Source organism: Pristis pectinata, chromosome 3, assembly GCF_009764475.1.
Source record: "Pristis pectinata isolate sPriPec2 chromosome 3, sPriPec2.1.pri, whole genome shotgun sequence".
Classification (NCBI taxonomy): Eukaryota; Metazoa; Chordata; class Chondrichthyes; order Rhinopristiformes; family Pristidae; genus Pristis; species Pristis pectinata.
The window spans coordinates 42,547,708-42,562,774 of record NC_067407.1 but is presented as its reverse complement, the minus strand read 5'-3'; the positions used below and the strand labels follow the sequence as shown (position 1 = coordinate 42,562,774).

Here is a 15,067-nt window from a genome sequence, read left to right as displayed (position 1 = left end):
ATGGGTCACTGGACAGTCCAAAGTTTTTCCATTATCTACAAGGTACAAATCAGGGACGGAACTCACTGTCTACCTGGATAAATGCACAACCAATTACTCTAAAGATATTCAACATCATCAAGGACAAAGCAGCCTGCTTGATTGGTAGCCCACAACTGTGCTAAATATTCATTCTTCCCACATTGGTGCACTGTTGCTGCAGTGTATACCATCTATAAAATGCCAAACAGTTACTCAAACAACAATAAATTGTTATATCATCAGTTCAAATGCAAACACTCCCTGCAATGGTCCTGCTGCCATCGTGGAGCTCAAATAGCTTTGTTTTACCTCCCACAAAAGTACACATATCTCTCACAAGAATTTTGAGTGCTGTTACATCAGTGACTGCAAAACACAGTGACAGTGCACTCTGCATTTAATTGTGGAACAAAAGCCAAACTGCATTAAAACAGAGCCTGCATTGTAACTGGCCCATGAGAAAATTCTGTTGTGAACTGCATTCACATGACATGTGATGAGTATAACAACATTATTCAAAGAATCTCTTTTACGACTCCACTGACAATTTGGTTGGTTATGGCACTCTTCATATGGAGCTGAGCAATGCAGTGCAGGAGGATTCCACACACGAATCCTCAAATTTTGACAGTGATAGGGAGGAGGATGGGAAAGAGAAAATTGAACTGGGCCTACTGCTCTCAATTCTTGTCCAGCATAAAATGCAAATTTGTGAATTGGTTCCTATTTATATTTAATGGAATCAAGGTTCATTAACTTGGCGAAAGATTCTTTGTTGGTCAACATTTAGAATGGCCACTAGGGTGAGGTTCTAGGGTGGGATTATCAGCGCCGATGGAATCATATACCAAAAAAATTCACAGCATCTTTTGGAAGAAAAGGAACAAAAAAATTAAGAATGGCAAAAAATATTTATAGTACCAACCTTTTTCTTTTCTCTTACATCATACAAGGCCAAGCTGGCAAAAATAGGCTCAATTTCAATTTCAAATCTATAAAGACAAGAATTTGGTTTTAAATTTGCAAGGACATGTTTTGTAAACTGTACAGAAATTAGCAGCAAGCCCTTTGAGTCTGCTCCACCATTCAATACAATCTTGGCTGATCCATCACCTCAATACCATATTCCCGCTTCCCTCCATATCCCTTAATTCCTCTTGTGTCCTGAAATCTACCTTCCTCCTTCTTAACTACATTCAGCAATTTGGCCTCCACCTCCTTCTACGATAGAGAATTCCTCAATGTCAGCCCTCCCCCCTACCAAGTGAAGAAATTTCTCCTCACTTCAGTCTTAAGTGTCTCTCCTTTGTCCCAAGATGGTAACCCTAATTCTAGACATTGCCAGCCAGCACCCCACCCCCCTCCTCATTCCAGCCAGAAATTAGGTTCAATGAGATCCCTTCTCAACCTTTCTTAACTCTAGTGAATACAGGCCGGGTTAACCTAGCCTCTTCTCGTACGTGCCATGCCATCTTAGTCTGGTGAACCTTCACTGCATTCCCTCAATGGCAAGTATATCCTTTCTTCGGCAAGGAGACCTAAATTGCAAACAGTACTCTAGCTGTGGTCTCACCAAGGCCCTGTATAATTGTAGAAAAACATCCCTATAATCCACACAAAGCCTCTTGCAACGAAGGCCAAAGTAACATTTGCCTTCTTAACTGCCTGCTATATCTGCATGTTTGTTTCAGTGACCGGTGTAAATGATGCCAAGATCTTGTTGTACTTCAACATTGCCCAACCTATCATTTTATTCTTTTTTTTTCCCCAAACTGAAGCAGGTAATTTCACACCTATCCGTGTTATACTGCATCTTAACGTGCCTAAATCACCTTGATGCCAATTTCCATCTTCGTTGCCCCATCCATTTTTGTGTCATCAGCAGACTTAGAAATATTATATTCCATCTGGGCAGTGTGCAACATTCCAAACTCAATACTGAATTCTACAACTTCAGGTTGGTCACTTTCTGATGCATCAGAACTGACCAGTTCTACTGTAGACCATCCATCGGTAATATTGTTTCAGTTCCTCTCCCTCCAGCAGCACAGCCTGAGCCTCTGGAGATTTCCTATAGTTCTGTGATTTGCAGATTTTATGTTCCCTTGTTTGTATTCTCTCTAGCTAATTGTTCTCAGCTCATAGCTTTTATGTTTCTTTGTTGATGTTCTCTCTAACTTCCCATATTAAGCTAACAACTGGATGACTTCTACTATAGTTCATCACCATGGAAATCCTGGCTCGCCGTATCAGAGAGGTTCCATCCTTCCTTCGCCCTCTGTGCAAAATAACACTTGCTTGTTTCCTCTTTCCCAGTTCTGATGTTGCCTGACCTGGTGGGTGTTTCTGTCTTATTTCAGATTACCAGCACCTGCAGTTTTTTTGACTTCAAATATTACATTCACATCCTTCATCCAAGTCATTGATCCATATTGTGATAGGGTGGGGTAGAGATTCTGATCCCTTCTGTAGCCACCCCGACAATGTCCCACATATTCCCACTTTCTTTTCTTATCTGTCAATCAATTTTCAAACCATGTATGTAGGTTACCCCCAATTCTGTGTGCCTTAATTTTGCACGCTAATCTCTTACATGGGATTTGATCAAAAACCTTCTACAAATTAAAATAAACCACATCCACTCTTTCTACTTTATCTATTCAATCGTTACATCCTAACTCCAGCAGATTTTTCAAAGTAATTTCCCTTTCATAAATCCATGTTGCCTTAGTCTAATCCCCATATTTTCTGAGGATCCTGTTATCACATCCTTTATAATAGACACCAGCACTTTCCCTGTAACTGATGTTAGGCCATCCCATCTATTGTTCCCTGTTTTCCTTCTCCCTCTTTTTTGAAATAGTGCAGTTACATTTGCCATCATCCAATCTGCAAAATAATTTAACAATTCACAATTTATTTTTTTAAAAACAAAAATACACATACTTCAAAGACAAGCATTTTACAAGGAGCCTTTGACCAAAGTGCTCCCTGGGAACTTCAGGAACAGTGTGTCTTTCTATCGGTTCATCCTGTAACCAATTTGAAACAAAGCAGTTAGTTCATCATTAATCAAGGCAACTTCAATAGACATTTACTGATGGCCATAATCTCCCAAGAAGGGGAAACAAAACGTCTGACAAGTTTTTCACACAAGCCACAGTCATCATTGGATCATTCTAGAGACCTTCCCCAATGGGAAATATGTATGTGGTATGATATTGAGCTAAACAGGCAGATGAGTAGCTTACTTAAAGACAGGGTAGCTGCTGGACTACTTCAATTAGCCTTGCTCTTCCTTTTGCAGCAAGGGAAATCAGATACCTCACATTCTTAAGACCTGCCAATGAGCTACGCCAGAAAGGACCCACATGGACATTGGACAAGGATGGATCGAGGAAGGTGTGATACACTTCAGTATTAAACAGCCTGACTTATATCAAGCTGACTCATGCATAAAAAATAGCAATCTGAACAGAGGGCAATTGAAGTCTCTGAAATGTATTCCAGGATTGAGTCATCCTCAAAAAGTAGGGAAGAAACTTAGAGAAGTTAGGATGGGAAGTGGTGGGAGGGCAAAGTAATTGTTGGAAATAAAAATGTTATTTAAAAGCAGTTTCTGGCAAAGTGGTAAATGCAAATGAAAGGGCTGGGTAAAACTCAGTTCCTGTTCCTGTATTTTTCTGGGAATGGGGAAATGAAAGTAATAAGTGGAAACCAAGGACTTGACAATAGAATAGGAAAAAAAATGGTAATTTGAAATTAAAATTTTCTTATGACTGGTTACAAATCAACTGCCCATACAAACTGCCAGCAAGCAGCACCAAATCTAGAAGCTTTTTTGCAGGAAAAGCAATCTAACCTCAAAACTGAGCTATGGATAGCATCTGTCTTCAACTAACTGAAGAGTACAGCAGAAAATTATATGAAACAAAAATGGGAAGGGCTGCATTATGTTTGTCCCAAGTAGTCAACTTACACATAAATTGCTCAAGTATTTTGTAGCAACAGTTAAGTAGATCGTATATAACATTTAAGTGTTTACAAATTTTATTTGGTTTTTGAATTTTGTACTGAAGAACTTTAGCTCTGGACAATGAAACACTTCCCTATACAGGTGTTCAGCATCCACATCAATTATTACCATGGCAAGCACAGCACATTAGATATAAAGCAACCTCAGAGTAGAGTACCTCCTATTGCATCAAGATGACAACTTTCATTTCCCACACCTGCAATTATGTGATTTCTGAATGGAGTTGCCAATTAATAGCACCACAGATTAAAGCCACTCATTATGCAACACCGTAAAGAACACGAAACACAATTTTCCAACCTCATCTGGTGCTGGATAAAGTGCAAATAGCTCCTTGTGTCGATTTCCCTTCCTCTGTTCTTCATTCTGTTGGTCTATTTCTTCAATAGGGGATCGATCTAGTAGATTTGGAAGGACAGCATCAGGAAGCGAGTTTTTGAGGTCAAAAATACTGCAGGCCCAGCTACCTCTAGGAGTATCATCTATTGATACAGAACGTCGTTTCAAATCATCCTGCAATCAGAGAGCCTTCTGTTAAATTCCACACTCCAACTTTTCACTCTGAAATAAAAGTAAACTGGATGTCCATTTCATTGTCGTGTGGTAGATATCACATTTGTTTCCAAATGTGACTACAACTCCAGCAAGTCATTCTAAGTGAGTAAGTTTGAGAAATTTGAAATATTGAAGAGGCACCATATAATAGAAGATAACATCTAATTTCGAGAAGAATACAGTCTGTGCATTAATCCTCGGAACTGATCGTTCTACATGATCCTTTGATTAGACAGAATGATTTGAATTTATGTAGTCCTTTCACAACTTCAGGATGTCACAAAGCATTTTACAGCCAATTAAGTACCTCTGATGTTTTGCCATTGTTGGAATGTAGGGAACATGGCATCCAACTTGTCCACAACCAGTTTCTATAACAGCAATGTGATAAAAACCAGATACTCCATTTTATTGATTTCTACGTTTTATGATATTAACCTGTAACTAACTCACCCTGGGTGTTGTATTTAGCTATTGCTTTGTAAATACATTCGATAAAATGCTTCACCTGATCGTCCTGGTAACTATTGGTGTCTGGCATTTCATCCGATTCAAAGATCTGCTTTGGCAAACCTTTCTGCCTTTCCTTCTGTTTGTCAAGTGTGTTGGGATTAAATCCTGTGCTGAGTTTGTGATACCTGTTTATAAGAATGTTTAAAAATTACATTACAATTAAGCATCACTAAACCAGTAGAATGAAATTTAGTGAAAATATACTACCTAAAGCTTACTTGCGATTCACGATGGCCCAGTCCTCAATGTAGGTTCTAACACAGTCCCTGACGTGAGGGTCCATGTCACTGAAAATAAGAATGAAAACATTAAATATAAAAATTATGAGTTAAAAACTGGCTTTCATCATGCACATTTAAAAGTGATAACACAAGGTCCCTTGTGATAGGCTCATCCAGAAGATTAAGGTGCATGGGATCCACAGTGACTTGGCCATTTGGATTCACAATTGGTTTGCCCATAGAAAACAGAAGACAGTGGTCGATAGGTCTTATTCTGCCTGGAGGTCTGTGACTAGTGGTGTTCTGCAAGGGTCTGTACTGGGACCTCTGCTGTGTGTGACATATATAAATGACTTGGATGAAAACATGAATGGGTGGGTTAATAAGTTTGCAGATGTCAGAAAGATTGGTGACATTCTGGATAGAGCAGAAGATTACCAAAGGATACAGCAAGATACAGATCATTTGCAGATATCAAAAATTATAGGGGATCTTGATCAGCTGAGTAAGTGGGCCGAGGAATGGCAAATGGATTTTAATTCAGATAAGTGCGAGATGTTACAAGGTAAGACTTTCACAGTGAATAGCAGAGCCCTGGGGAGTGTTGTAGAGCAGAGGGACCTTGGAGTACAAATACATGGTTCATTGAAATTGGAGTGACAGGTAGACAAGGAGGTGAAGAAGGCTTTTGGCACACTGGCCTTCATAAGTCAGGGCAATGAGTATAAAACTTAGGAGGCCATTGGGAGAGGTTGTACAGGATGCTGGTGAGTCCGCACTTGGAGTACTGTGTTCAGTTTTGGTCACCCTGTTATATGAAAGATGTTACAAAACTGGAAAAAGAACAGAAAAGATTTACAAGGATGTTGCCAGATTTACAAGGATGTTGCCAGGTCTTGAGGGACTGAGTTATAAGGAGAGATTGGACAGGCTAGGACTTTATTCCTTGGAGCGTAGGAGAATGAGAGGTAACCTAAAAAAGGTGTATAAAATTGAGGGGCATAGATAAGGTGAATGCACTCAGTCTTTTTCCCAGGGTTGGGGAATCAAGAACTAGAGGGCATAAGTCTAAAGTGAGAGGGGAAAGATTTAATAGGAACTTGAGGGGCAACTTTTTTTCCCACAAAGGGTGGTATCTATGTGGAATGAGCTGCCAGAGGAAGTGGTTGAGGCAGGTACAATAACAACTTCCAAAAGATAGCTGGACAGGTACGTGGATTTTAAAGGTTTAGAAGGTTATGGGCCAAACACTGGCAAATGGGTCTAGCTTGGATGGGGCATCTTGGTTGGCATGAACCAGTTGGACTAAAGGGCCTGTTTCCATGCTGTATAACTATATGGGCAGAGAAATGCCAGATAGAGTTTAATCCGGGTAACTGTGAGGTGTTGCACTTTGGGAGATCAAATGTAAAGGGAAAGTACTCATTTTAATGGCAGGACCCTTAACAGCATTGATGTACAGATAGATCTTGGGGTCCAAGTCCACAAGTTGTTATGGTGATAAAGAAGGCATATGACATGCTTGTCTTTATTAGTCGAGGCACTGAGTTCAAGAGCCAGGAAGTTGTGTTGTAAAACTCTGATTGGGCCGCATCTGAAGTATTGCATCCAATTCTGGTTGCCCCATTACAGGAAGGATGTGAAGGCTTTGGAGAGGGTGCAGAAGAGATTTACCAGGATGCTGTCTGCATTAGAGGGCATGTAAGGAGAGGTTGGACAAACTAGAGTTGTTTTCTCTGGCGTGTTGGAGGCTGACAGGAGACCCAATAGAAGTTTATAAAATTATGAGAGGCATAGATAAAGTTGACAGCCAGTATCTTTTTCCCAGGGTTGAAATGTCTAATATGAAAGGGCATGCATTTAAAGTGGGGGGGAAAGTTCAAAGGAGATGGGCTGGCCAAGTTTTTTTTTCCAAACAGAGAGTGGTGAGTGCCTGGAATGCGCTGCCAGGGGTGGTGGTGGAGACAGATATGCTAGAGGCATTTAAGAGGCTCTTAGATAGGCACATGAATATGCAGAGAATGGAGGAATAAGGACCATGTGCAGGCGGAAGGGATTCGTTAAATTAGGCATCATTAGGTTAACTACTTTGGCACAACATCATGGGCCGAAGGGCCTGTTCCTGTGCTGTGATGTTCTATGTAAGAATAATTGAAATCCAACCAGTTCCCTTAAAATGCTGCAACTGTATATTCAAATTGAAAGGATATTCCACAGAAACTCCTATTTCTACCAGAGAAACAAAGGACTGCAGATGCTGGAATCTAGATGAAAAACACTATGATGCTGGAGGAATTCAGCAGGCCAGGCAGCATCCATAGAGAAAAGCAGGCGGTCAACTTTTCGGGTCAGGACCCTTCTTCAGGATTGAAGATAGGAAAAGGGGAAGCTCAATAGACCAAACACAGACTAGGTTTATCGTTTCGCAGAACACCTGCGCTTCGTCCATAACCATGATCTGCATCTCCCCGTTGCCAGTCACTTCAACTCCCCCTCCCACTCCATCAGAGATATGTCAGTCCTCAGCCTCCTCCACTGGCAGGAGAATTCCAAGCGCAAACTGGAGAAACATCACCTCATTTTCCATCTTGGAACCTTGCAGCTTAATGGCATGAATATTGAATTCTCCCACTTTAAGTAATCCCCACAACCTCTTCCCCTACACCTCCCCCCAACCATGCCTCTTCTTTTCTTCCCTTTCCTAGTCTCTCTCTCTTTTTTCTACCCCCCTTTTTTCCTCCTTGCCTTTGACCCATCCCCCAGTGGATCTGCTCTCCCCTCCTCCCCTGCACCTGCCTATCACAATCTCTTACCTGCATCTACCTATCACCACCTTGTGCCCACCCAGTCTCCCCTCTTTTGTCCACCTATCACTGCTCTGCTTTTCCTTCCTATATATTGGGCTTCCTCTTTCCATATCTTCAGTCCTGAAGAAAATTCCTGACCCAAAACATCTCCACGGATGCTGTATGGCCAGCTGAGTTCCTCCAGCATCATCATGTTTTTCATCCCATTTCTACCACATAATTCTGCCTGGCCATTCAAATAAATCAAGGCTGAACTTCAGCTTTACTGGGGCAGGCACGGTAGTGTAGCGGTTAGCGTAACGCTATTATAGCACCAGTGACCCGGGTTCAATTCCGGCCACTGTCTGTAAGGAGTTTGTATATTCTCCCTGTGTCTGCGTCGGTTTCCTCCGGGTGCTCCAGTTTCCTCCCACATTCCAAAGACATACGAGTTAAGGAGTTGTGGGCATGCTATGTTGCCCCCAGAACACTCTATGCAAAAGATGTATTTCACTGTGTGTTTTGTTGTACATGTGACTAATAAACATATCTTATCTTATATCCTCTATTTCCCCTAATGCTCACAATTTTTTCACTCTCAGTTTTGAATATACTCATCAAATGAGAATCACTATCCTTCTGAGATAGAGAATTCCAAAGATTCAGAATTTCTTTATTTCAATCCTTACCCTAAAACCACAACCCCAGAGAAGGCAGAGAGGCCTGTCATCAATTACCTTGTCAAGCCCTCAGAGAACTTTGTTTTATGACTAACCTTTCACTCTTAAGAAAATCTTCTAATTTCACTTTATCAAAAATAACCTTCTTTACATTGAACTCCATCTACTCACTCAGTGAGCCAGAGTATGTTGTCAAAAAGCAAGGCTAATAGTGCTTGCTGCACCAATATGTAAATAGCACTAGAACTTAAAGCTACAGGCAAAAATGCAGATACAGTATGTAGCTCAATGCCAAAAGCTGCTGTCTAGGTTATGCAAATACACCAAAGAATTTGTGGAAATGCAATTTTGCTGCCTTTCTCACCATTAAAATGCATTGAATAGCATAAAGTTGCTGTATAGAATGGTAGGTATTGAGTAGCTGCAGAAAAGGTAGGCCATCATGGCAACTACAAATGCCATTACTGTGGCATTTTAATTACTGCCAATTCTGCTACTCTGCACTGAAAGTTAACTATTAAAAATTATTGCCATAAAGTTAAAAATGTGACTTTTAAAAATTACTCTTTCCCTCCCTTGCTTCATGCTACTTCCCAACAAATTATTCACAAAGTTCCTATTTGGTGTGATTTTGATGATGGTGCTTATTTTTTTTAAATCAAATCTCTTCTGGAAACCCACTTGGATGTGCAGAGAAAAGCTAAACTCCTGATCTTTGAAATTGAAACCAAAACAGAAAATGCTGAAGATACTTAGCAAATGAGAGTTGTACAGCATAGAAAAAGGCCCTTCAGCCCACCACATCTATGCCGACCATCATGTCTATCTATACTAATCCCACTTACCTGCATTAATTCCATATCCCTCTAAGCCCTGCTCATACAAGTACCTGTCAAGATACCTTTTAAATGTTGTTACTATTCCTGCCTCCATCACCTCCTCTGGCAGCTCTTTGTCTGAAAAATTTACCCCTCAGATCCCCTTTAAACCTCCACTCTCTCACCTTGTCAAGCAGCATCTATGGAGAGAGAAGCAGAGCTAACAATTCAGTCAACAGCTCCCATCAGCTGAAAGATCATTAATTCCGTTTCTCTCTCCATAGATGCTGCCTGACCTGCTGAGTGTCTCCACTTAGTGATTTTAAACTATGCTTGGATACTGTCCTACTTGGCGTGTCAGTGACCTCTTCAAAACAATCAACTAGATCAGTCTGATATGACTCATCCTCACAAACCTTTGTTCACCATAATTGTCCAAGTGCTTCTGCATCTCCGTAGATGGAATCCTCGAACTTCCCATACCTTTATAATTACTTTATTTCTCTCTCTCTCTAAATAATTAAGAAAATTTACAATTTCCAGTCCAAAAGCACAATTTTTGAATTGGAGCTTTTAAAAATTCTGACTAACTAATCTGCAATTTCCTCACCAATTTCTTTAGTAACTCAGAGTTACACTCAATCTTTGTTAATTTATCATACGACTAATAACTTTTTAAAATGTTAATATTGAGCTCATGTTTTATACTCTGCCAAATATTAGGTAATCTCCATGAGATTGTCAAACAAAAATATCCCAGCTCAAGTTGATTAACTGCTTGATCTTCACCCTACATTCTTCCACCTAAACCACAGCAGTAGAACATCAATACTGAAGTGTTACATTAAAAAAGAAAATAGTATAAACGCATCACAAGTACATTGGCATTGGCATAATTTAATATTTCAAACAGTTACCCTTCAGCTAATCCAGTTTTCGCTATCGTATGTTCACATACTCTCATGTGCATACAATAACTTTTCATTGCTTTGAGTAGATAAACTTACATCTGATCAAACTGTCAGCAAAGGTAAGAATGAAGTTCTTACCTTTCTTCAGGTACAGCTTGCACCAGTGTTCGACATTCCCTTGGGCTGTAGATAACTTCAACATCATCTGGTGGAAATTCCAGCAAGTCCCTTAAGGGACCTGGATCAATTATGGGAGGGTGCATTATCACATAATCTTCAAAGTCCACTGGATCTACTGCCTCAGTTAACGGAACCTGGAAAGCACACATTAACAATGTCAGATATTTTCCGAAATATCTCCAGCTTATACTGAACCTCCATTTTATTTTGATTGTATGATCAAGGAGCATCTCCATAGTTTTCACTCCTTTAAAATACAGATTTTATCGAGACGTTAGAGCAAAAGGTTGGATGATGATGATTCAGTGCAAGAACTACAGTTAAGCTTCCCTCCCCTTTAAATTCTATCATAATCCAAGTTACCTGAACTAATTGTAGCATCTCTGGGCACGGTATCTCACAAACTAGCCATGTATGACTCAGCTACCCACTAGTTAAACTTGCTGGGATATTAACAAAATTCAGTGTCACATCCATTGTTCCTGGTGTGAAGGTGGGGAGGGGGAACATAATGCTTTGTGGACACAAGACTGCAGGTGCTAAAATCTGGAGCAACAATCAATCTGCTGGAGGAACTCAGAGGGTCGAGCAGCATCTCCCAGCTTCCAGTGCTATTCCCACTCTCCCCTCCCTGCCCCTATCTGCCTATCACCCCCTCCTCACCTGGATCCACCTATTGGTGTTGCTTCACCCCTTCTCTCCACCTTTTTATACTGGCTATCTCCCCTCTATCTTTCTGTCCAGATGAAGGGTCTCGACCCAAAATGTCGATTGTCCATTTCCCTCCATAGATGCTGCCTGACCTGCTGAGTTCCTCCAGCATTTCGTGTGTCGCTGCAGATTTTATGAACTTCTACAAGGCCTCAATGAAAGATGAGCTGATCAAATAGAAGTAGGATACTTGACATCTCAGACATGCTCAGTCATTCAATTTAGGTCATAGCTGATCTGTACCCCTACTCTGTTTATCTGCCTCTCCCCCACTCCACCTAATCCCTTGATATCCTTAACAAATAAAAATCTGCTTATCGAATAGTCCATCAATCTGCTAGAGTTCACTGCTCTTGCTCACGTAAAGAATGGCCATGTGCAAAGTATTGATGGAACCATTCCCTAGAATGAATGAAAAGTGAGGATTACAGAAAAGTGGTTTAAAAAGAGCTGATTTGGCAACACCTGTGAAAATAGCAATAACTTGCATTCCTGCACGACAAATCTAAACTTCCTCAGGCAATTCAGCTGAGCATTAAGAAACAAAATTTGATACAGCCACAGAGGGAGACATTAGAGTATGTAACTGTAGACCTGGCCAGAAAGATAGGCTTTAAGAATCATCGTAAGAGAGGCTTCGAGATGGAATTATGGACCTTAGGGTTGGATAAAGATTGAAATCAGATGGAACAATTAAGATTAGCAAATTGCAAGAGGCCAGAACTGAAGACATGCCAAGATCTTGGAGAGTTCCATGGATGGAAGTTACAGATAATGGGTGGAAGCAAGGCCATGGAGGGACTTGAATGTTAGAATCAAAATGTTTCTGAATTATCAGCCAATTCAAGTAGTTTAAACATGTAATTGTATAGCACAAAGGAGATGGGCAAACTGGACTTTGTAAGAAAATTAGAGTTCACATTGATGGAGGTTGCTGGAAAGGAGGCTTTCCAGGAGAATTCTGGAACAGCCAAGAATGGAGGTAACTAGAACATACATGTAAGAGTTTCCCAGAAACAGATGAACTGAGGCAGGGGCCAAGGTGAAAAATTAAACTGCAGTGAAGGAGAATAGAAAAAAATGTCTAACCCTCAGAACTAGAGAGGCCTCAGAAAACAAATATTATTGTAATACTTTCAAATATAATGCACCTGATTCTATTTGGGGCCTTGAGTTTTTTTAAATTGTGAACTAATACTTATAAGTTTAATGCTTTTTTGAAATATTGGATAAACATAAGAGAGAACATAAACCTACTCCAAACATTCAGAAACAAAAGGAAATATACAGAGATAAGTACAGCTGACAGCCAATACTTGTACTGAGAGTAAAAGGGACCAAAGATAAATTTCTCCCCCATTATGTTACATGGGTCAGAAATCAAAAGAAAGCAATTGAAAATAATTTCATCTATTTGATAACATATGATATTTTTGAGTTTGGTTGGTTTGGCAAAGATGTAACAATGTAGTTTTATGCATATGCTCATTTACAATCCTTTTGGGAGTGTTTAACTTGTTAAATGTTTCAACAAGAACATAAGAGCAGGTCTGGGTAATATCCCTTAGAGCTTGATTAGCTGTTCAGTGGGACCTAGGCTGATCTGACCATGGCCTCAGCTTCACTTTCTTGCCTCATCTCCAAAAACACTAAGATTTAAAAAATCTAAATCAGCCTTGAATAATGATTCAGCCTCCACAGGTCTCTGGGCTAAGAGAATTCCAAGTCATCTCAGTCTTAATTGGATGACTCCTTATCCTGAGACTGCCCCAGCAGAGGAAGCCCCCACTAGACCTAATATGCTTCAATAAGATCAGTTTGCATCCTTCTGAATTCCAGAGGATACAAGCTCAATTTGTTTGATCTTTAGTCGTAAAATTACCCCTTGTCCTGGAATCAATCTAGTGAAACTTCGTTTTGCTGCCTCCAGTGCAAGTATATCCTGTCTTAAATAAGATGAGTAAAACAGTACACAGATCACTTGGTGTGTCCTTGACAGTTGTACCAAAACTTTGCTACTTGAGTACTCCATTCTCTTTTCATTAAGACCAACATCCTATTTACCTTTCTAATAACTTAGAACATCTACACACTAACTTTCTGTGTTTCTTGTAAGAAGACAGCAGGATTCTGAACACCAGCATTCAAATGTTTCATTCTACTTAAACAATTTTCTGCTTTTCTATTCCTTCTCCCAAACAGGATAACCTCAGATTTCTCCACATGGTACTCCATCTCCTACAGATCTCCCATTTAATCTGTATCCTCCTCAGAGCAAGACACATAAAATGATGGAGGAACTCAGCAGGTCAGGCAGCATCTACAGTGGGAAATAAACAGTCGATGTGTTGTTCAGTCCTGATGAAGGATCTCGACCCAATATGTCAGCTGTTTATTTCCCTCCATAGATGCTGCCCGACCTGCTGAGTTCCTCCAGCATTTTGCGGGTGTTGCTCCAGATTGCAGAATCACTTGTGTATCCTCCTCAGAGTTCACTTTCCTATCTAGTTTTGTATTCTCAGAAAACTTCAATCAATATACCTACTCCATTTGTCTGAATCAACTCCATAGGCTGTGGGTAACTAAATCAACATTATTGGCTGTTCCTGCACTGATTGTTGAACTATAATTTGTCAACCCATTTGTCCCAACTCTCTGTCCTAACCAATCGTCCATCTATGCCAAAATTTTGGCCTATATGCCTACACCTAATAAAAAGCCACCACTTGAGCTACTACAGCAACATTAAAATTTATAATTCTGATTTACGGTCTGCCCAATCTCTGACACTGTACTGAATCAACCTGAGCGAGTTTACTTCTCCAGAGGAAGGGAGGAAAGCTGTGAGACATCCCCCACAAACTGTTGTATATCCACTTGTGCCAATTTACAGCAGTTTTGGCAGAAACCTGAGAGCAGACTTTCTGCTCTTTTAGACACCAAAGGCATCTGGCAAGGAAGGGTACAAGACAAATATGTATTTCTATAAAGTGCTCCTAGTTCCTCAATGGATTTATAATGCATAGTATTAAGACAGAAAATGCTGGAGACACCAAGGAGATCAGAGAGCATATATGGAAAGAGATACACAGTAAATGCTTTAGGTTGATGACCATTCATCAGAATGGAGAAAATTCTAAAATCAAACGTTGATTTTTAGTTTCTCAGTTCTGATGGAAGATCATTGACATGAAACTCTCCGTTTCTCATTCCCCAGTTGCTGCCAGACCCACTGATCATATCTCCCATTCTCTGTTTCATTTCAGATTTTCAACACCTACATTGATTACCACAATGAAAAGACATTCAGTCCCTAGTGCATGTTCGGCACAATTGAAGCAGGAAAATTCCTTTCAATGCTCCTTGGTGAGAAAAGTGAGGAAAGAACAAATATTTGCCCAAGTTCCCACTTGTTATTATTCAGTGACCTCTGCTAGGAAGTAATGTGGCCGACATTCACTGTTGCAATCTTATATAAAAAACTGATACCTGGTTGAGGTAACAAAAACCAGCCAATATACCTTTAAATGAAATGCAGTGAAATTTGATAAAGAGACAGGGAAGGAAAGTAATAACAGTACCTTATTTAAATCACAGATCAATGCTCATCAAAGAGAAAATCTGAATAGTTTCAA

General features: G+C 40.1%; 1 protein-coding gene across 1 annotated transcript in view; it reads right to left on the bottom strand.

The window, feature by feature from the left end:
• dock7 (dedicator of cytokinesis 7) overlaps positions 1-15,067 on the bottom strand; it is a 137,597-nt gene that overhangs the window by 112,154 nt on the left and 10,376 nt on the right. Inside the window, exons 3-8 of the mRNA XM_052010963.1 lie at positions 10,680-10,855; positions 5,344-5,412; positions 5,121-5,250; positions 4,358-4,570; positions 2,968-3,053; positions 947-1,013 (exon numbers count right to left, since the gene is read on the bottom strand). Of these exons, the coding sequence (XP_051866923.1) occupies positions 947-1,013; positions 2,968-3,053; positions 4,358-4,570; positions 5,121-5,250; positions 5,344-5,412; positions 10,680-10,855 (741 nt within the window). The remainder of the gene's footprint in view (positions 1-946; positions 1,014-2,967; positions 3,054-4,357; positions 4,571-5,120; positions 5,251-5,343; positions 5,413-10,679; positions 10,856-15,067) is intronic.